This window comes from Colobus angolensis, unplaced genomic scaffold, assembly GCF_000951035.1.
Source record: "Colobus angolensis palliatus isolate OR3802 unplaced genomic scaffold, Cang.pa_1.0 Scaffold10, whole genome shotgun sequence".
In the NCBI taxonomy this organism is placed as follows: domain Eukaryota; kingdom Metazoa; phylum Chordata; class Mammalia; order Primates; family Cercopithecidae; genus Colobus; species Colobus angolensis.
This window is the reverse complement of record NW_012110919.1, coordinates 15,182,769-15,204,967: the sequence shown is the minus strand read 5'-3', so window position 1 is coordinate 15,204,967 and position 22,199 is coordinate 15,182,769. Positions and strand designations below refer to the sequence as shown.

Sequence of the window (22,199 nt, the reverse complement as noted above, 5' to 3'; positions counted from 1 at the left end):
CACTAGGGGGTTTGGATCTAGGAGATCAGCTGATCCGCCAGCGCTGGCTTCAGTCCCAGGCCTCAGATAAGTTGGGCACTGGGAAGCTCAGATGAGACATCTTGCTAGCTCCTGTTTCATTCCACTCCAAACCTGGAGCTGAGCGGAGGCCATGGTCAAAGCCAACTCTCCAGTACCCCCAGAAGACACTAAGCCATATGGCTCTCCCCCACCATCATTTCTTTTGTTGTTTTAACAGCTGAATTTTGTTCGATTTTATCTCCCTCTACTTATCCACCAACACGAGAAAGTCATCTATTTGGACGATGATGTAATTGTACAAGGTACTCTCGCTAACTGCCAAGAACACTTGGAAAAGAAGCAGCTGATAAGTAGAATAACTGTCTCTCTTCATTTTTCAAATAGCTAATTGCTCAGTAAGTTTTGACTGCTTATTTAAGTTGTGAGTACAGTATTGTTGTAAATGTGGAAGTATTTTGGAAACGGGTTGATACTTACCGAGACAATCCAGTTTGACTCTGATTGTCAAAACCTGCAATAAATAGCTTGGTAGCCTTTCCTTTCCCTATATCCCTATAATGTATGGAAATGAAGTGTCACAGATGACAGTCTTAGGAGTGAGCTAAGTTTTGGTGTTTAAATGTTGTGTTCTGTCTCTTCCACTACAAACAGGATACGCATTGGTGTGGTACCTACTGAGCAACAGAAATAAAGCAATTAGATCAGTGCCAATTTGAGCTCATCATTAAGTGGCTTTCTAAATCTGTAGGCACGACTCTTACTAAATAAATTGTCAAGCCACTTGAAATCAGGGATCCAATACTCTTCTCCCATAGCAAAATCAAGGACTGTTTAAGCTCTAAGGCTCTATCTAGCCCGAAAACAAATGCTATAATGTTTTAATTGCTGGTGTTTCTAAATTCAGGTGATATCCAAGAACTTTATGACACCACCTTGGCCCTGGGCCATGCAGCGGCTTTTTCAGATGACTGCGATTTGCCCTCTGCTCAGGATATAAACAGACTCGTGGGACTTCAGGTGGGCATATGCTGTCTCGGAAGTCCTCCCTTCACCCTACAACTCTGGCCCCTTCTCCCCGCTCTGCAACTCAAAATGAGTGTAACCTCCACCTTGAAATCCTTATGGGCCAGTCTGGACTGCTGGGAGGCGGAACAGTACAGGGGTCTGGAACTTTGGGTCATAGCTCAGCTCCATGCCTTACCAACTCTGGGGTGACTTACTTTAACCCTGCGAAGTCCCACCTTCCTTACCTGAAATATGGGAACAATCATGTCTACTTTGTTGTGTCTTTGTGAGCAATAATGAAATAACATGATGTCCAAGTGTCCAGCATGAAATAAAAGCTCCAGAAATGATCATTGTTACCTAGGTGGCTCATCACCATGCTCTCTGTCAGAGATGATGTTTTCTGTTAAAGAGACTTGCTGAACCATTGGTTCTATTTTCAGAGTTTTGACCATCGCTTTTAGCCCCCTTCCAGTAGAAGAAAATATTGATTTTGTTAAGGGTAAAGATCTCCTTACTCTGATGGAACTGAGGAAAGTTGAACCTACATGCAATGCTGAAACCGAAGGGGTAGCTTTGAAATAAGAGGTGTTACTAAGAGTTGAATGCTGTTTTTCAAAAAAGCTTCTAGCAAATAATTTTATGTGTGTAGCATTTTAAGGCACTTCAAAGCATAGGCTCTGCGACCAGATTCGATTTTGTCAAAATCTTGGCACTATCACTTGGTAGTTTTATGACATCAGGCAATTTACTTAGCCAGTTGTTTCTACCTCATTTGTCAAACAGAGGTAATAATAGTACTTCCCTTGTAGTTATTGTGAGAATTAAATTAGTTAATACATACAAAGCTATTATATGAGAGTAATGAGGTAGTACATATAAAGTTCTTAGAAAAGGTCTTGGTGCATAGAAAGTACTCAAGTATTTCCATGACTCCTGTGTGAGGTTTGAGAGCATCACATTAAGGAATTATAGATTATGACAGTCTAGATGGGTGAAAGAATGTGTATGTCCTGCCCCATACTACATTCATTCAAAAACTACTTATTGAGTGCTTACTCTGTGCCTGACACTGTTTTAGGTGCTAGTAATACAGTGACCAAAATGAAAACTCTTGCTTTTGTGTGTTTCACATTCTAGTGGGAACAGACAGACAGTAAACAAATAAAATATTTAACAGAGGACTGGGGTGGAGGCAGGGCTGTATTTTAAATACGGTAATCAGGGAAGGCTCCACTGAGATTGTGCTGTTTGAATTTAAACTTGAAAGAATCGAGGGAGCCACTTGTGCAGGTGGTTAGGGGGGAAACCCTCCAGGAAGTGGGAAGAAGAAGTGTAAAGACATTGAGGCAGGGGTGAGTCTGGTTCATTAAAGGTGGTCGCTGTTGCTGAGGGATCAAGAGGAGAATAACAGGAGTTGGAGAGGTATTGGAGGGTCAGATGATATAGGGTATGACAGGCCATTTTAGGAACTCTGGCTGCTTCTGTGAGTGAGATGGGAAGCTATTGGAGGAGCTTAGAGGAGATGAGTGACCTAGAGACAGAGTGGGGTGGAAAATAGTGGAAGCAAGGATACTGGTTAGGAGGAACTTGCAGAAATCCAGTGAGTGACAATTATGGCCTGAACAGGAAGGTAGCAGTAGTGGCAAGAGAAGTGGTTGGCTTCCGGCATTTTGAAGATGGGACCAACAGGATTTGCTGAAAGATTTGGATGAGAAGAGAGTGAGAAAAAAGGAGTCAAGGAGGACCTAATGACCCTGGGTTTTTTTCCCAAGTAACTAGAAGGATAGAGTTGTTGCCACTGACTGAGGTGGGGCAGATGCAGGGAAGCAGGTTTGGGATAGGATTGGGGTCAATTTTGGGATATAAGTTGGAGCTGCCTTACTAAGCATCTGAAAGGAGACATTTGGATGGCAGATGTAGCAGGAGTTGGAAGTCCAGAGGAGAGGTCAGGGCTGTCAGATGGGTGACATTTAGAGCCATGAGACTGGACAAGGCTGTTTATGGCGTTATTGCTAGAGAAAGGCACTAGTGCTGCACTCAGACCTAGGGCATTCAGCATTTAGAGGTTGGAGAAATGAGGGAAACCAGCAAAACAAAACAAAAACAACAAACTAGCAAGTGGCCAGTGACACAGGAGGAAACCCAGAGGTACTGCACAAAGGTTTCAAGAAAATGATCATTTTCCAGAAACAAAAGATTCACTGGTCAAAAGCATGCACATCCTGTTCCCTTACAGAATACATATATGGGCTATCTGGACTACCGGAAGAAGGCCATCAAGGACCTCGGCATTAGCCCCAGCACCTGCTCTTTCAATCCTGGTGTGATTGTTGCCAACATGACAGAATGGAAGCACCAGCGCATCACCAAGCAATTGGAGAAATGGATGCAAAAGAATGTGGAGTACGTGAAGACTTCTCTACCATTTTTTCCATGCTTGGAAACAAAATCATTCAGTTAATTTTCCACACGTAGTTCAAGGGTTAGAAATATTTCACAGTCATCTGAGGTCAGATTTTCTTACAGAGGCAATGTTAAGAAAGAAAGGGGGCAGTCAATGAAAATCTTTCCTCAAAAGATATAAATCAGAGGAATCAAGATCCTGTGGAGTGAGGAGTCCCTGATTATACATTTTCCTAGTAAGCCGTTGAAAAATGTGACTTGAATCTTTTCCACCCAACAATCTTCATTTATCTTAGTTGAGTTTCCCCTTCTAACATAGATTTCTTATTAAGGATTATTATATAAAATCAACTTTGCTTTTTAAGGTTGATTTTTAAAATTTATAATTTTTTATTATCAGAGTTTTAAAATAGAGATAAAAATAACTCTAATACAACCACGATTATCACATCATTGTATTGCCTAGCAGTCTTGTGCATCTGGATATTTTAATACCATCATAACCTTGAATTTGCAAGTAAAGTTATTGTAAATAATGTAGGATTCGAATTTGATCTCCTGTGTCTACTATTTAAAACCTTGGGGGTTAAAATGGCAAAATATTAATACTGTTAGTCTAGGTGATGTATATTGGAGTTCATGGTATTTTACTATTTTGTGTGTTTGACAATTTTCAAAATGGAAGTTGGGGGAGAATGAAAGGCCGTAAGTCTTAGTACATAGTGGGAGAATGTCTTACATCATTTACAATATTAGATTCGACTTTATGTGAGTTTGTGGGGCCTCCAGGCCAAATGTTGTTTTTCTATTTCATTTCTTAGGGAAAACCTCTATAGCAGCTCCCTGGGAGGAGGGGTGGCCACCTCCCCAATGCTGATTGTGTTCCATGGGAAGTACTCCACAATTAACCCCCTGTGGCACATAAGGCACCTGGGTAAGTATTTTAGAAAAACGATTTAGGAAAACGCAAATGTCCATTTTTTTTTTTTTTTTTTTTTGAGACACGAGTCTCGCTCTGCCACCCAGGCTGGAATGCAATGGCACAATCTTGGCTCACTGGAACCTCCGCTTCCCGGGTGCAAGCAATTCACCGGCCTCAGCATCTCGAGTAGCTGGGATTACAGGCGTGTGCCACTATGCCCAGCTAATTTTTGTATTTTTAGTACTGATGGGGTTTCACCATGTTGGCCAGGCTGGTCTCAAACTCCTGACCTCAGGTGATCCACCCATTTTGGCCTCCAAAAGTGCTGGGATTATGGTACGAGCCACCATGCCCGGCCGCAAATGTGCATTTTATAGATCCAGTGAGCACCGTGGTGAGGAAAGGGTGCTACATACAGCACTAGGTTGTTCAATTCAAATCCTCCAGGTGACCTTGGGCAAATGACTTAACCCTCAGTGCTCAGATTCTGCAAGTGCAGCTGATATTCTTAGCTACCTGAGGGGCGTGTTTCTGGAGATTTATGGAAAGCCATCAAACTCATGCTTAGCATATAGTATGTGCTCAGTAAACATTAACTGTTAAGAGAACTTTCGGCTGGGAGTGGTGGCTCACACTTGTAATTCCACCACTTTGGGAGGCCGAGGCGGGTGGATCACCTGAGGTCAGGAGTTCGAGACCAGCCTGGCCAACATGATGAAACCCCATCTCGTTCACTCATCTTACTGCCAGACTTAACTGCATTTTTCTTTAAATTACTTATGCAGGCCGGGAGTGGTGGCTCACACTTGTAATTCCACCACTTTGGGAGGCCGAGGCGGGTGGATCACCTGAGGTCAGGAGTTCAAGACCAACCTGATCAATGTGGTGAAAACTGTTTCTGCTAAAAATACAAAAATTCACTGGGCATGGGGGCAGGCACCTATAATCCCAGCTACTCAGGAGGCTAAGGCAGGAGAATTGCTTGAACCTGGAAGGCGGAGGTTGCAGTGAGCTAAGACAGCACCACTGCACTCCAACCTGGGCGACAGGAGCGAAAATCCGTCTCAAAAAAAAAAAAAAAAAAAGACAGAAAACTTTCACTGTCAAAACTTCAAAACTTTATGGAACTGTCAAGCCACACTTTTATTTTCTCTTGCAGTAACTTACAGTGGACAAAACCAAATAAATTAGCGTAATGGCTTAGGATGAATTCAGAAAGCTGCCATTAAAATTTATCCTTTAAAAAGCAGTTGACTCTGTTCTCTGTGAGTTCCTTAAGTCTTTCATTCACTACACAAGTGTAGGGTTTAGAGTATGATTTGGAATCCCAACTATGATTTTGGGTAAGTTACTGAATACATATAAATGGCTTAGCGTAGAGCCTAGCATAGAGGACACATTCACATCCACCCTAACACATGCTGCCATCCCTTATCCAAAACCCCTGGGCCAGACCTGTTTAGAAGTTCAGAAAAGGTTTGGATTTTAAAAAGGTAATGTGGTGCTGAGTAGGATCTAGGTTTTACTGCCAAAGAAGTTATTAAAAAACCTTTTCTTTTCAGACCTTTGGGGATTATTTTAGAATTGGAGGCAATGGATATGGACTTATATTTACCAACTGTCCATTACATTGCTAAGAACTGGACTAGGTTCTGTTAAGGAAGGTGAATATTATTTCTAATTCTCACAACCACCCTGCAAGGTGTTATGTCCCATAATCTTTTTTTTTGTTTGTTTTTAAAAAGGATATAATTGTGGAGGCTGAGTTCCTGTTTGCTCTCGATAATTCTGTGGATTGCTTCTGCATTATTACCAGAATCCTCTGATTTTCCTGAGCATGTGTATGCACAAGAGTGCCACAGGGAAGTTAGTGTTGTCTGATTTGATTTAGAGTCATGTTGGGTTCAACATTAGGTCAAATATCAACCTTTCCATGTGCAGATCCCATCAAAGTAGAAGGTTTATTTTTAAAAATGTGTAGGAACAGTTATGCAGAGCTTAGATCAATAAGGTTGCAACATTTTATGATCTTGAGACAGAGACTCAGAATTACATTTTATGAAACATCCAACTTAGACCAGGCACGATGGCTCACGCCTGTAATCCCAGTACTTTGGGAGGCCGAAGTGGGTGGATCACTTGAGGTCAGGAGTTCAAGACCAGCCTGGCCAACATGGTGAAACCACATCTCTACTAAAAATACGAAAAATTAGCTGGGCATGGTGGCACACGCCTGTAATCCCAGTTATTCGGGAGGCTGAGGCAGAAGAATAGTCTAAACCTGGGAGGCAGAGATTGAAGTGAGCAGAAATCATGCCACTGCACTTCAGTCTGGGTGACAGAGCTAGACTCCATCTCAAAAGAAAAAAAAAGAAAAGAAAAAAAAAAAAAAGAAAAGAGAGAAATATCCAACTTACTGACAAGTAGGAAGGGACATATTCTTCCCAAAGGAAAGATGTCATTTTTCTTTGTAGAACAGAGCTTCCATCTGTGCTGAAGGTTTTGGAATCAGGGATGGTGTGCAAAGTAAATCTACACAAAAATCATTTGAAAAATGAGGTTTTTGGGTGTTCTGGAGGTAGAAGAGCAACATAACACTAATGGGCATTAAGTTTGGGTCTAAACAGGCAGGCTTAATATTTTTTAAATTTACAAAATATATTTAACTAAAAGCAATTTCATCACCCAAACTGCAAGCCCCTCTGAGGTAGTTCTGCATAGCCCTTCAGTTACGAAGCTGAGAGATGAGGATGCCCTTAGTAGAGACTTTTCACGGGAAGGTGCCTCTTCCCAAATGAATATTTTCTTTGTATAGACTCTGATGATTGATAATTATTCCAATTATGCTGCGATAGCTTCAAACAACTAATTTCTCTTCTGCAGCTGCCGTCACAGCTATGTTTATTAGTAACAGAAGCCAGGTTGTGTTGTTGTTAACATCATACACTAGAATAACATAACCCTAGCAAATCAACCCTCTCATAATTCAATGGACTTTCAGCAGTTTAAATAATATATACATCAAATTCCTTTTCATGGAAAGAAAGTTGAACGCTATAGAGTTTTTTTTTAAATTTTACATTCACACCACCTTAATGTAGTTCTAGAATAGGTATTCTAAAAAATATTCTAAGCAATGACACTGTTAGGGTAAATGCATAGTCTCTTGAAGTGATGACTTATGAGGGGAGTAATATTCAGGTGGAGATAGCTGTTTAAAAAGTAGATCTTAGTCACATTTTACACGAAGACAAGACTGTTCAAAAGAAAATGTTGCCATTTTTCATCAAGGAGGTGAAATGCAGAGAAAAAAGAACCCCTATAAACTCTTGGGTGGGAGGAAAATTAATAGAACTTCTTCGGGGACAATGTGACAATCTCTGTCAAAATTGAAAAGGCACACACCCTTCAGTCCAGCAATTCCACCTACAATATTTTATCCTATAGATATATTTGTACACATAGACTAGACATACACAGAGGGCTGTTCATTGCTGTGTTTATGCTAATGATAGGATAGAAAGAATCTAAATGTCCTTAATAAGGAACTTGGTCAATAAATATCTATCATTCTATACAGGTCACTAAAAATAATTTGGTAAATCCACATGTATTGCTGTGGAAAATTTCCCAAGACAGTAATTTTAAAAGGCAATGTCCAAATAAAGAAATAAAATAATTTTTTTTTTAAAGGCAAGGTAGCAATATGCTCATCTTCTGTCTTTAAATATACATATACAAGCATACAGGTCAAACAATGCTATAGCTTTACTAGAAGGATTCACAAGAGACTAACAACGGTTGATTTGGAGACATGGGGTGGGTAGAAAATTCACTGTATAACCCTTTTGTTTACCTTTTTTTAAACTATGAACTTGTATTCAATTTATAATACAAAAATGTTATTCTCTAACAAGCCTATTATTTTTTCTCTAAACACAATGAAGGCTGGAATCCAGATGCCAGATATTCGGAGCATTTTCTGCAGGAAGCTAAATTACTCCACTGGAATGGAAGACATAAACCTTGGGACTTCCCTAGTGTTCACAACGACTTATGGGAAAGCTGGTTTGTTCCTGACCCTGCAGGGATATTTAAACTCAATCACCATAGCTGATATAACTCTACCCTTAAAATATTCCCTGTCTAGAAATATGGAATTGTCTCTTTGTAGCCAACTATAACATTGTTCTTTATGAACATTACCTTTGATACATATGAGCCACCATATAAAAACCAAAAACTACTGTGTGCAAATTATACCTTGGACCATATAGGCATTGATTAACTTCTTTAAGTACATGTGTTAACTATGGAAATCGAGATTATGTGACTGAAAAACATAAAGGAACAGACCCATCTAGATACCAGTAATCAATCTGCTTAATTCTGAATAACAATTATATCCACAAATTTTTAAAACTTCTAAATGTATTTTTCACATGTAGATCTTTTTAACAGGTTGCCAATCTTTTCTTTTATAAAACTATTACATTTAAAATATGGATGTCTGAAAAATAAAATATTCATCATTTTTATGATTTTTATCATGTTACTATTCTACATGTTAAATATAATAGAAGGTAAACTGACCTCAGGTTTAAAGGGGAAAGAATACCACTCAGTTTTGCTACAGAAAAAGCCCATAACTTAAGGAAAACAATTCTTAATATATTTTATTATAAAAGCCATCAGACTTTCAAATGAATTTTAAAATCTTTCAATATTATTTAATGAAAAAGTCTCATACTGTCATGTACAGGATATATCAACATTTACTACTCAACTGTCATGTTAGGAAAAACATCATTATTGTACACTTGGAAAATCCTCAAACCCATCTCTAGTGGATGTCTGTTATAATTTAAAGGGTATTTTCCCCATTCAAATAAAACAATCTATTGTAAAGCTGCAATAGTTATATACCAAAGCAATACCTAGTTACATGCTTTACACAGTCCCGTGAAAAAATAATTTAATTGCTCCTAATCCCTGATGCAAGGCACTTCAAAGCACCCGCACAAAACGTCCATGTAAACAGCAGTACAGTACATCATTTAAATAACATAAATGACTTTTACACAGCTTGACCTAGACTTAAGGAAAAATAAAATCCACCATAGCCACAGCTAAAAAGCATGTTAAGATTCACAACAAGAATTTGTTTCTCTTATTATAGAGAAGAGCAATAATATAATCTCCTGGGGGTGGGGGAGACCTCCTAAATATTTTATATTGATTGACAAAACAGCATGCTCCCTGGGTATGTATGAAATCAGAATATTCAGGAGTGACTGAGAGGATGCAAATGGCATTTCTTAGTACCCAGCTTTAGTATCTACCAGACCTAGTAGTCTGGATTATTTGTAGCACCATGGAAAACTCATTAGAAAATCATGACAGTTTATACCTCAACCTTTCCATGAGGTTCATTTAATTCATAGTAACAAACAGCAATGATGCAGATAAAGAATCTTTAAAATTATTGGCTTACTGGATTTACCTAGCAAGAAAAATTCTATATTACTTATTTTAGTACATCTCATGTACATAAAGCACCAGTTTAAGTGAGATTATAAAGTATTTCCAGCATCTTTTTGCTTAGCCTAAAAGTTCATTTTTTATCACTTTCCATGGCACATTCTTAAAGCCAAGGAAGATAAAACTAGAATGGTGATAAATATGAATGGAGAAATACAGTTCCTTCCCTATCATATTTATGTGTCTCAAGTAAAACATAGATGAGTGGCAAAAGGTCTACTGCATTCTCTGGAACCTGCCACCCCAGAGTAGTTACTGGCTACTGGAGGATTAATACACAGGGTTGAGCAGGTCAAAGCCAGGGCTCTGTCAGGTAAGGGCCAGTTTTTACTACCAAGCAACTCACAAACACCACTGGTAAAGCAAAGAGGTCTGAGTGTGCACATAACTCAGGGAACCCTGAGTTTACCCTTAGTTACCACTAAAAACTAATGAATGAGACTCCACTGAGGCTTAACTTCATATACAAAAACCAACACATTTGCCTCTTTGACAGTGGTAATTATTATTAGCATGCCCTGCTTAGGTATAAAAGGGATGATGGTATATCTAGGTTTATGCACAGTTAAGATTATCAACTATAAATATTCAGACTTGTATTTTAAAATTACAGATCAAAAGTGACTCCCAAAAGAAAATCAACTTGTTCATAAATGAAATATAGTATATAAAAAGCTGGAATGATGACTAGTTCAAATACAAAAGCTAGTATACAAAAACCCTACTTTTTCTTCCAAACTACTTAGGTTCATAAGGTTCATACTACCACACAACTGTTCTACACTACAATTACACCACTAGAGTAAAATATTAATAAAACAGTTCAGTTAGCAAACTGAGGTTCTACTTGTTGACAACTGCATTAAAACTGCAGCATTTAAGCAGAGCTGAGAAGCACCATTCTTAAGCATGACTTTCTTCTTCCTGTTCTTGTGTTCCACAGTGATTATTAAAGGAAGGAATCTGGTCTGTAAATGACTGGGTCATCCACTGCCCATTAGGAATGCCACTGAAAGCTGATTCTCCTCTTAACTCCGCACTGTCAACTGCCAGAAAGACAAAGTTAGTTTATGCCATTTAGAAATTTTTGCTTTTTTTAAAATAGAGACTGGGTCTCACTCTGTCGCCCCCAGGTTGGAATGTAGTGGCACGACGACAGCTCTTTGCAGCCTCAAACTCCTGGGCTTGAGTGATCCTCCCATCTTAGCCTCTCAAAGCACTGGGATCACAGGTGTGAGCCACCACATCAGCTTCTTTGGAAGTTTTTTTCTTTTTGAGACGGTGTCTCACTCTGTCACCCAGGCTGGAGTGCAGTGGGGTGATTTTGGCTCACTACAGCCTCTGCCTCCTGGGTTCGAGTGATTCTCCTGCTTCAGCCTCCCAAGTAGCTAGGATTACAGGTGCCTGCCACCATGCCCAGCTAATTTTTGTATATTTTAGTAAAGACAGTGTTTCACCATGTTGGCCAGGCTGGTCTCGAACTCCTGACCTCAAATGATCCACCCACCTCAGCCTCTCAAAGTGCTGGGATTACAGGTGTGAACCACCATGCCCGACCTGGAAGTTTTAAATGATCAAAGTAGGAGGTTTTAACAGTCTAGTGAAGGAGAATTATTATTAAAATAGTTAAGCAAACTTCCTGAATACAATTATAAGTTTCTGTTCTATTTTTCAGATACAGGACTCATTTGTTATTAATCCTCATTTGTTATTAAAGGAGGAAAATGCAACTAGGATGGCCAAGAGTTCATGACTTAAAGAAAACGCACTGTAGGCCAGGCACCACTGTAGGCAAGGCACAGTGGCTCACGCCTGTAATCCCAGCACTTTGGGAGGCCGAGGCGGGCGGATCACGAGGTCAGGAGATCGAGACCATCCTGGCTAACACGGTGAAACCCCGTCTCTACTAAAAATACAAACAAAAATTAGAAGGGCGAGGTGGCGGGCGCATGTAGTCCCAGCTACTCGGGAAGTTGAGGCAGGAGAATGGTGTGAACCCAGGAGGCGGAGTTTGCAGTGAGCTGAGATTGCGCCACTGCACTCCAGCCTGGGTGACAGAGTGAGACTCCATCTCAAAAACAAACAAACAAACAGACAAACAGAAAATGCACTGTAAAAGTCTGTGTAATTCAATGTGAAATAACCATCAATTTTTCACTATTAGTCACTAAATAAAATTTCATATTACCATTCCCATTCTTCAGTCATTTACTCTCCTTCTATTAAAATCTTGCCCCCAATCCTGGCAAAACCGTCTTTGAAAGGAATACACATGTGGAGGGAAACATACTTAGCCCATTTGAAGAGAAGCCGCAAGGTTCACCGTTGCATGGATTTTCTATGTAAGCACCACCATATGCTGCCTCATAACCTGGATCATATTTTTCTTCCTTAACAGCCATCTTCTTTGCATCCTCTGTGAGGAGGGTAAAAAGGATTTAAAACTGATTTTATACAACAATTTTGAAAGTAGCTTTATTCAGAAATCATGAACAATTATTTTTGTTGAATGTTCACATATACTGAGATACGTCTCTATTAATCTTTGAAACATAGCATATACTAAATAAACACATAAGAATTGTAAAACCTCTTATATTCATTAGGTAGGGTACAATATTTCTTACATCCCTCTGCTCTGGCACTCTGAAAGTGAATTATCTGTAGGAGTGCTAGAGTAGAGGGAAGACCTTGCTAAAAGGAGATTTTAACAGTGACTAATATTCATTATCAGAGCACTCTGGCTGCAAATATAATTGTTTTCTTTTCTCCTGCTTTTAAATCCACAACATACTTTCTGTAATACGTGTGTGTGTGTGTGTGTGTGTGTGTATCCATTATCAGAGTGTGTGATAATATCCGTGTGTGCGTGATAATCATTATCAGAGCACTCTGGCTGCAAATATAATTGTTTTCTTTTCTCCTGCTTTTAAATCCACAACATACTTTCTGTAATATGTATGTGTGTGTGTGTGTGTGTGTGTGTGTGTGTGTGTGTGTATAGACACAAAATGAATAAAAGGAATGAGGACAGTAACGTACCTTGGGCAAGCTGTAGGTCAAATGTATACTGCACCTCTTGAACATCCATATTTCGTTCAATGCCTTTCAACTGATCTCTTAAGTCCTTCAGTTTTATGTAGTAATGAACTTTGTCTTGGGCTCGAGGAAACTGAGCACATCTTGCACTGGATGATGGCATAACATAGCAGAGCTAGAACCACAACATTTTAAAATTTCAGAAATCTTAAAATTCTATTGAATTCACTCATATTGAGATTAGAGTATTTGTCTTTATTTGGGTTAATAACTTGATACTTAACTACATATCAATATATGTAAAAATCAATAAAAGTAGTTGCGTTTAAGTTTGAATTTATAATACTGACTTATTACCAAGTCAGTAAGTAAAAAATAATGAGCCTCCTCCTAATAAGCTGCCTCCTGGGTTCAAGCGATTCTCCTGTCTCAGCCTCCTACGTAGCTGGGATTACAGCGCACGCCACCATGCCTGGCTAATTTTTGTATTTTTTAGTGGAGATGGGGTTTCACCATGTTGGCCAGGCTGGTCTCAAACTCCTGACCTCAGGTGATCCGCCTGCCTCGGCCTCCCAAAGTACTGGGATTACAGGCATGAGCCACTGTGCCCAGCCTCCAAATGGCATGTAACAGAGAATGACACAGTACTCTACAGGAAGTACTGAACTTGTACAATTTTAACCAAGCAGACAAAGGTAGGCCTTCATTTAAGCAAAAACCGGTGCCATAATAAAAGTCATCAATTGCATATTTATAAGAAGTTATAAACAAAAAAAAATTTTAAAGGAGAAGTTTAAATATATTTAGGTGGCAGAAACATTTTTAGGTCTCCACAAAAACCTGGCAGCAAATTAGCTTCTCCATCAGTTAAAATGTTGTATATACAACATGTAAATCTGTGCACTGTGTTGTTTTTTAAAAGTTGTAAACAAAACCTAAAACTATATTTAAGAAGCAAAATTGGGACCAAATGCCTGCAGAAGCTCTGTAGAGATGTCAGTTTGAAAAACACTGTTATTTCATGATGACTTTGTGTATAAGACAACAGTATTGAATACCAGTTAGGTTGGCTGGAGGCTTGTCTGGGTTCTATTATTTATATGGCTCTAAAATGAAGTTGAGCTAAGATATACAAATGGGGCAATTAGTTTTCCTAATCAGGATCATGTCTGCGTTTCCATGTTTGTTTCACAACTGAGTACAAGGGCTAAACCATTTGAATTTGACAACTACATGCCATTAAATGTATTCTGAATGTAGTATATGAGCCAGTTCCTCTCAATATTTTCACTGAATAACAATATCAAGACATTTAGCTGACAAATGTTTTTCTTTCTAATAAACCCTAATAGTATATGAATTAATTTACAACTATTAGTTAAAGCTGATGTAGAGATATTAAAATACAGTGTAAATGTTTTGCATGGCATAAATCACGATAGGACAAATAAGGAAATTATCTAGAAAAAGTTCACATTTAGCATATTTACAAACTCAATTTTAGGGACTTACAGTTTCTGTGTCTGGAATCTTATGGGGCTGAAGCCCAAATTCCAAGTTCTTAACCTTTACTCCAAAAACTTCTTTACTAAAAATTTCATAAATACCTAAAATGAATACAAACATATTTACATTGCCCATAATGTTAGCAAAGAAAAAAAATAAAATTTAAAAGTAAATCTTACATTTTCCATTAAACACTGCTATTCGTGGCTGATATTTCTGTAATTTCTGTACTAGAATACGTCCTCCTTCACGAAATTCTTTACTAAAATTGAATTAAAAAGTAGTCAAAAATATAAATATGGCAATATTTGTAATACACTAAATTCAGACAGCTTTCAATGCAAGATTGATTCGCACATTTGTTGAGCTCAGCTTGAACTAGATACATACGATGTTCTTAGAATATTTGGGGCACCAGCCTAGTCAAGGTTCCACCCCATAAAAACAAATGCTGTGTACTTACCTGGAGAGATCTTTGCTGCCAGGCGTCGTCCTTTCCACCATGTTGGTAAATCCAATACCATACTTTCCTGGTAAAGTATGATCATCCATATGGTTCAGCTGGACCTCGCTGAGCCCTGACATAAACAAACACTTCCCTGTGAAATGAAAATTCAGTTATTTATTTATTTTTTAGACAGGGTCTCGCTCTGTCACCCAGGCTAGAGTGTAGTGGCACAATCATGGCTCAGTGCAGCCTCGACCACCGAGGCTCAAGCAATCCTCTCACCTCAGTCTCCTGAGTGGCTGGGACCCCAGGTGCACACCACCATGCCCAGCTAATTTTTGTATTTTTTGTAGAGACAGGGTTTCACCATGTTGCCCAGGCTGGTCTTGAACTCCTGGGCTCAAGTGATCTTCTCACCTCAGCCTCCAAAACTGCTGAGATTACAGGTGTGAGCCACCGCGCCTGGATTTAATCATCATAATTATCTTGCGAGATACTATTATTATCTCCTTTTCACAGGGGGTTGAGGCAAATGCCTGCCCAAGAATATATAGCAACTCAGTTTAGGAAACTTTGAGACTATTTTGCTTTACAATTGGTGATACCACCACCTCACACATAAACATACAGCAATAGACTAACAACAAACACCTTGACGGTGAAGAAATTTAGAAGTCCAAACTTCCCTAAAAAAGGAATTTTTTTAAATAATAGGAACAATATGTTATTATTAGTTCCAAAATCACATTACTATCAGTTGCCCTAAATGTTCTGAATGTTACTATTAGATAATCAATTAGAATTTCCTGAGAGTATATTGTATACACTGATCTATTAGGCGGTATAAGGTGAGATGATTTACATACAAGACAACTTATATAGAGAAGGCAATGCAACAGTAGTTATGCTTGTTTTTTGTTTGTTTGTTTTCTTGTTTTTTTGATACAGGGTCTAGTTCTGTCACCTAGGCTGGAGTGCAGTGGAGTAACTGTGGCTCACTGCAACCTCAACCTCTCAGGCTCAAGCAATCTTCCCAACCCAGCCTCTGTAGTAGCCGGAACTACAGGTCTGCACTACAACCTCTACCTTATTTTTTGTAGAGATGAGATCTTGCTATGTTGTACAGGCTCTCGAACTCCTGGCCTCAAGTTATCCTCCTGCTTTGGCCTCCCAAAGTGTTGGGATTACAGGCATGAGCCATCAGATCCTGCCAAGTTGTAAAACTTACTCTAAAAATATAAGTCTTTACTACTATTTTATGCTCTCCTAGAAAATAATCAGCAGAAATCTGGAAATGTTAGTATTATGTCTGCGTTGCCACAGAGATGTACTACACTATCGTTCCTATGCCTATAGATAACAATTTTTAAAAAAATCCTTTTTAAAAAGTAATACAACTTGACTGGGCGTTGTAGCTCACGGCTGTAATCCCAGCACTTTGGGAGGCCGAGGTGGGTAGATCACCTGAGGTCGGCAGTTCGAGACCAGCCTGACCAACATGGAGACGCCCCATCTCTATTAAAAACACAAAATTAACTGGGCATGGTGGTACATGCCTGTAATCCCAGCTACTAGGGAGGCTGAGGCAGGAGAATCACTTGAACCTGGAAGGCGGAGGCTGCGGTGAGCGGAGATTGCGCCATTGCACTCCAGCCCGCGCAACAGCAAAATTCCATCTCAAAAAAAAAAAAAAAGGTAGTACAACCCATTATAAACAATTCAAACAGAAAGTACTCTTATTCACATCCCTCCACTCTCAGACTAAAATGTTAACAGTGACATATCATTTCAAACCCTCTTATTTTCATGTACAGACACATACACAGAATATGAAACATGAATGTGTATCTACAGTCTCTTTCTTTTTAAAAACACAATTGGTTTTTTTGAAAAAACCTGTTAAAAAGGTATCTAATTTAAAAGTAAATTAATTTAAAAGGTAACCACTTACAAAAATGGTTTCCAGGTCCAGGGTAATGATGCCCTTTGTAAGCAGCCATTAGTCCCGGGTTTATGCCAATCTATAAAACAAAACAATTAGACGTTTCATCTTAAAAAGTAGGACCTAAGCCTTAGGGTTTCTATGGAGGAGTGGTGGACAAAACTGAGTTGATTAAAATACAAATTTAATCCAGCATCATAAGCAATATCATTTACCAATTACTACTCTTGATCTGAACAAAGTATTTCATACATGGGAAAGAGATTTTCTTTATTTTAAAAGTTTTGTTGTTATTTTTAAAAACCAGTTTGACTCCTTCATGATCCCAGGCCTCTCGCCCTCACCAACTGGGCTGCTTTGAGTCTGGAAAGAGAGGTCCTGGAACAATCAATCAATCTGAGCCCATGTCCAGCCACAATTCTGGTTCTCAGCTTTCAACAAGAAGCTCACTCCACATCACCTACACAATTATTCACATGCTGATATTTCTTACAGTTACTGACAAAAATAAGAGCTTAAAATCTGTGCTACCATTTATGAAGTCTCCGCAGGTATCATTCAGTCAAAGTGATTCACATGGATTATCTCATTTACTTGCAACCCTATGAGGGGGTGGTATTATCACCCTTGGTTTATCAATGAGAAAACCCATGTTTAGAAAGTTAATAAGGCTTATCCAAGATTATACTTGTGACAGGATTTGAACCCAGACAGCCTACATTTGGAGCCCACCCTCTTAAACACTCCCATATAACACAACCTCATGAAGGTGACACCATTTACCACCAAAAGGATTCTTAGAAATGGTCCTTTTCAGCAAAATGCTATTTGCAAGGACAACTGTTAAGTAAAGCTAATCCCCCAATACTACTTATAAAATCCAGCGAGGACAAAGATCTTACAATGACAATGTCCAGATTGAAGGTCAAAATATCGGGGAGAGTCTTGGTCAGAAGTTCAGCTTCTGAAATACCATTAAAACGGTCTACTTTTCTTTTGACTTTAAATGTGTCTGTAATTTTCTCTTGTTTTTCTTTTGATTTTGCAGACTTGCCAGATTTTTTTGACTCAGCAGGTTTTTTGGGTTCCACTGGTTTTTTTGGTTCTGTTGTTCTGGGTTTCCTTTTTCTTCCTTTTGGAACCTCTGAAACACAATTTCCAGAAATGCAGAAAATCTTAACTTAGAAACTTTAGCAACTTTCCCAGAAAAGTTACCCAACAAGCACGTTCTGTACCTGTCTCCCCAAAATTAAACTCTTACAGTCCCAACATCAGTCCCCTCTGCAGTATCCTCCCCTTCTTTCACCCTAGAACTGGGTTCATGCAATCCCCCATGCCTACTTTCCTTCCCCTGCTAGCTGTTTGTGGGAAGAATAATCATAGACTATTATTTTCTACACAGCATTACTTGGCATCTTAACCTCCTCAGGGATACAAAGTTTCTATGTATCATTTTATATAAATTCTAAATGTAAATACATAAATAAGCAAACAAGAACAGAAAAATAGAGAAACAGGAAGGAAGGGAAGCATTTTAACTCAATTTCCCTAGTAGAAAACCACAAATGGGCCAGGTATGGTGGCTTATGTCTGTAATCCCAGCACTTTGGGAGGGCAATTTGGGAGGCCAAGGCAGGCAGATTATCCGAGGTCAGGAGCTCGAAACCAGCCTGGCCAACATGGTGAAACCCTTGTCTCTACTAAAACTACAAAAATATTAGCCAAGCATGGTGGTGTGCACCTGTAATCCCAACTACTCAGGAAACTGAGGCAGGAGAACTGCTTGAACTCAGGAGAATTGCTTGAACGCAGGAGGTGGAGGCTGCAGTGAGCTGAGATCATGCCTCTGCACTGCAGCCTGGACAACAGAGCAAGGCTCTGTCACCAAAAAAAAAAAAAAAAAAAAAAAGAAAAACACAAATGGCTTGTGGGCTTGTTTTAGAGATGAGGTATATTCTGTTCCATACATAGTTGAAGAGAGAAATTTAGGGGTGCTCAGGATGACATCTCTGGGTTGGCAGTACTTTTCAAAAGGCAGGAGGAGGGATCCGACCTCAGGACCTAAAGCAGTTTCTCAACCTCCACACTATTGACGTTTCAGGCTGCACAATTTTTTGTTGTGGGTGGCTGTCCTGCACATTACAGAATGTTTAATAGCACCCTTGATCTCTAACCACTAGATGCTAGTAGTACCCTGCCAGTCTTGATCATCAAAAGTGTCTTCAGACAATGTCAAATGTCCCTTGGGAGGGCAAAATCACCCTTTATTGAAAACCACTGACCTATAGTTGCCCAGCAGGAAGCCCTGGTTTTCTTACCCTTAATTATTTAACATTTCTCCCAACTACTCAGGCTTCTACCCCACTCTACTCCTCTTTGGCATTTCCCCCAATCAAGCCTGGCAGGATACAGGCAGTCAGTCCCTCCTCTCTTCTGCCTCACATTGCCTTAGCCACTCCCTATGCCAACGGATCCACCATCATTGGCATGTAGCTGGGGAAGTCCTAATGCGGAGGCAGAGTTATTAGATGTGTTCCTGCAATTAATAAACCGAAACCCTGAGCACATTTCTCATACAAATACTGTTACACTGGAGAAAATCATTAACTTCTCTCCATCCACTCTCCTACCCCCGGAATCTATTATTTTCTTCTAATTCTCTGTCTTGGTGAATGGCACCTCCTCCAACCAAATGCCTATGCCAGAAACCTGGCAGTTACTTCTGGACTCCCCTTTCTCCCCCACTACCCTGCCATGCTCCCCCCAACCACATGAAACCCATTAGCCATGGCTAGGTAATTCTACCTCCTAAGAGTTTCCCAACTCTACACCCCTTCAGGTCCTCCTCAGTACTCCCTTAGATTATTCAAACAGTGTCTCTAATCCATCTAATCCACTCATTGCCTCCAAGGTTTTTTTGTTTGTTTTTGTTTTTGTTTTGAGACAAGAGTCTCACACTATTGCCCAGGCTGGAGTGCAGCGGTGCGATCTTGGCTCACTGCAGCCTCTCAGCCTCTGCCTCTAGGATTCAAGCAATTCTCGTGCCTCAGCCTCCCCAGTAGCTGGAATTACAGGCGTGCACTACCACGCCCGGCTAATTTGTATATTTTCAACGGAGGCGGGGTTTTGCCATGTTGGCCAGGCTGGTCATGAGCTCCTGACCTCAGGTGATCTACCCTTCCAAAATGCAGGGATTACAGGTGTGAGCCACTGTGCCCGGCCTGCCTCCAAGTTCTAACTTGTTGTCTACCAACCAATCTATCCTCTCTAATATTTCCAGACTAATTTGTAAAGCACCAATCAAGTCAAGTCATCCCTTGCTTACATTCTCTCAACAGCTCCCTATTGCCTTCATGATAGAATATAAATTCTTTGGGATAAAAAACAAGCTTCAACTGTCCCCATCTGGCCTCATCTCTCACTATTTCCTTGTTACATCCCAGACTCCAAGGACACAGAATTGCTCTGTTTCTGGCCATGCCATGCTTGTGTGTGTCCGTACCCGGCCTGTGTAGCCCCCTCAGCCTGGATACTTCCCTAGTCTCATCTTCATGGGGATGAGGCCTCCACACTGTTAGGGTTTCAGAGCCCTGGTGTTATTCCTCTGCTCCGAGAAGCGGCCTCTGAGCCGTCAGTCTGAGTTAGAAGCCAACCCCATAAGCTTTCAGGGCATTCATTCTATGCCCCTCTTCACTATGAACTGTGCTGAGCTGTAATGTGTATTTACTTACTACTGTTCTGTTATGAGATATTTTTGGGCAGGATCCATGTTCTTTTATTCCCCAGAACCTATCAGTGCTTAGCACATACTAAGTACTTAAAAAGTGGATTTGACTTTTTAACACTAAAATAGAGCTAAAATTCACCATGAAACCCTTTCTTAAATAAGTTGGCTGATCCGATGTTGAATTTTCTCAGCTCTCATGGTGAAACTACCTTGCACTGGTTCCTGAGCAGGAGCTGGGGCTGGAACTTCTTCTGGCATTTGCTGTTCACTCACAACTGCCATATTAGGAGCTTCAGCCATCATTTGTTGAAATGGAAACGTATAAAAAGCTTGAGCTTGCTGAAGGGAATAGCTGAAAGAATAATGAAGCATGAGATGTAATGATAAAATTACCCAAATGTAAATCCAAATGATCAGCTGTACAAAAATCTTCAGTATAGTATTCAGTATTTTGTAACCAGACTAAAGTATTTATTTAGAGTGGATTACAGGGAAGGAGAGATCTAGTCCTGTATGTACACGTTCACCAACCTTTACTGAGTGCTTACTAACCAACCATTAACTCTTGCGCTGTTTAATGATAAGATGTGTCACTGATAAAACTGATCAGTCCTGTCAAGTCAGCCCAGAACTTTCTCTGAAATAAGACTGAGGGGAATTTTCTAGCAGACAGACTTGAAAGGTCTAGCAACCCATACAGGGTTAAGATGTCCCCAAATACAATTTGTGCCCCTACTTTCAGTATCCTTCAGTATTTAATCACCGGAAGATCCCCTCCAATCTAATTAAGATTCTCTTTTAGTTTCTTTTTATTTGCCTGTTTACTTCTTTTTTCATTAGTTGTGTGTGTGTGTGTGTGTGTGTGTGTGTGTGTAGACAGGGTCTCCCTCTGTCACCTACGCTGGAGTGCAATGGTGCGATCTTGGTTCACTGCTACTGCTGAGGTAGATCTCAAGGGATCCTCCCACCTCAGCCTCCCAAGTAGCTGGGACTACAGGTGCGAGCCCCAGTGCTTGGCTAATTTTTGTATTTTTTTGTCCAGACAGGGTTTTGCCATGTTGGCCAGGCTGGTCTGAACCTCTGAGCTCAAGAGATCTGCCCACCTCAGCTTCCCCGAGTGCTAGGATTACAGGTGTGAGCCACTGCACCCAGGCCTAGATTTGATTTTTATTGGTGGTGGTATTGTTGTTTTGTTGGGGTTACTTTTTTTTTTTTTGCCACTGCTATGGTTGGAATGTGTCCCCCAAAGTTCACATGTTGAAAACTAAATCCCCAATGCAAGTGTTGAGAGGTAGGACCTTTATGAGGTGACACGGCCGGGCACAGTGGCTCACACCTGTAATCCCAGCACTTTGGGAGGTCGAGGAAGGTAGATCACCGGAGGTCAGGAGTTCATAACCAGCCTAACATGGCAAAACCCCGCCTCTACTAAAAATACAAAAATTAGGCACAGTGGCATATACCTGAAGTCCTAGATTCTTGGGAGGCTGAGGCAGGAGAACTGCTTGAGCCTGGAAGGCGGAGGTTGAAGTGAGCTGAGATTGTACCACTGTACTCCAGCTTGGGTGACAGAGCGAGATTCTGTCTCAAAAGACAAAAAAAAAAATAAGTTAATGGGTGCAGCACACCAACATGGCACATG

At 40.1% G+C, this 22,199-nt stretch overlaps 2 protein-coding genes across 5 annotated transcripts in view; one reads left to right on the top strand and one right to left on the bottom strand.

Moving 5' to 3' along the window:
• GLT8D2 (glycosyltransferase 8 domain containing 2) overlaps positions 1-8,895 on the top strand; it is a 76,689-nt gene extending 67,794 nt beyond the window's left edge. For both annotated transcript variants that reach the window (XM_011935217.1, XM_011935212.1), the window contains 5 exons: positions 239-323; positions 926-1,038; positions 3,266-3,432; positions 4,254-4,366; positions 8,302-8,895. In XM_011935217.1, the coding sequence (XP_011790607.1) occupies positions 239-323; positions 926-1,038; positions 3,266-3,432; positions 4,254-4,366; positions 8,302-8,471 (648 nt within the window). In that variant the 3' untranslated portion in view covers positions 8,472-8,895. The remainder of the gene's footprint in view (positions 1-238; positions 324-925; positions 1,039-3,265; positions 3,433-4,253; positions 4,367-8,301) is intronic.
• Positions 8,896-9,004: 109 nt separating this feature from the next.
• The window catches only part of TDG (thymine-DNA glycosylase), a 23,553-nt gene continuing 10,358 nt past the window's right edge, over positions 9,005-22,199 (bottom strand). For 2 of the 3 annotated variants that reach the window (XM_011935183.1, XM_011935193.1), the window contains 9 exons: positions 20,767-20,909; positions 17,733-17,974; positions 16,840-16,909; positions 14,904-15,039; positions 14,620-14,702; positions 14,447-14,541; positions 12,938-13,109; positions 12,186-12,311; positions 9,005-10,941 (listed from right to left, as the gene is read on the bottom strand). In XM_011935183.1, the coding sequence (XP_011790573.1) occupies positions 10,799-10,941; positions 12,186-12,311; positions 12,938-13,109; positions 14,447-14,541; positions 14,620-14,702; positions 14,904-15,039; positions 16,840-16,909; positions 17,733-17,974; positions 20,767-20,909 (1,210 nt within the window). In that variant the 3' untranslated portion in view covers positions 9,005-10,798. The remainder of the gene's footprint in view (positions 10,942-12,185; positions 12,312-12,937; positions 13,110-14,446; positions 14,542-14,619; positions 14,703-14,903; positions 15,040-16,839; positions 16,910-17,732; positions 17,975-20,766; positions 20,910-22,199) is intronic. The other variant, XM_011935202.1, reaches the window with a different exon arrangement.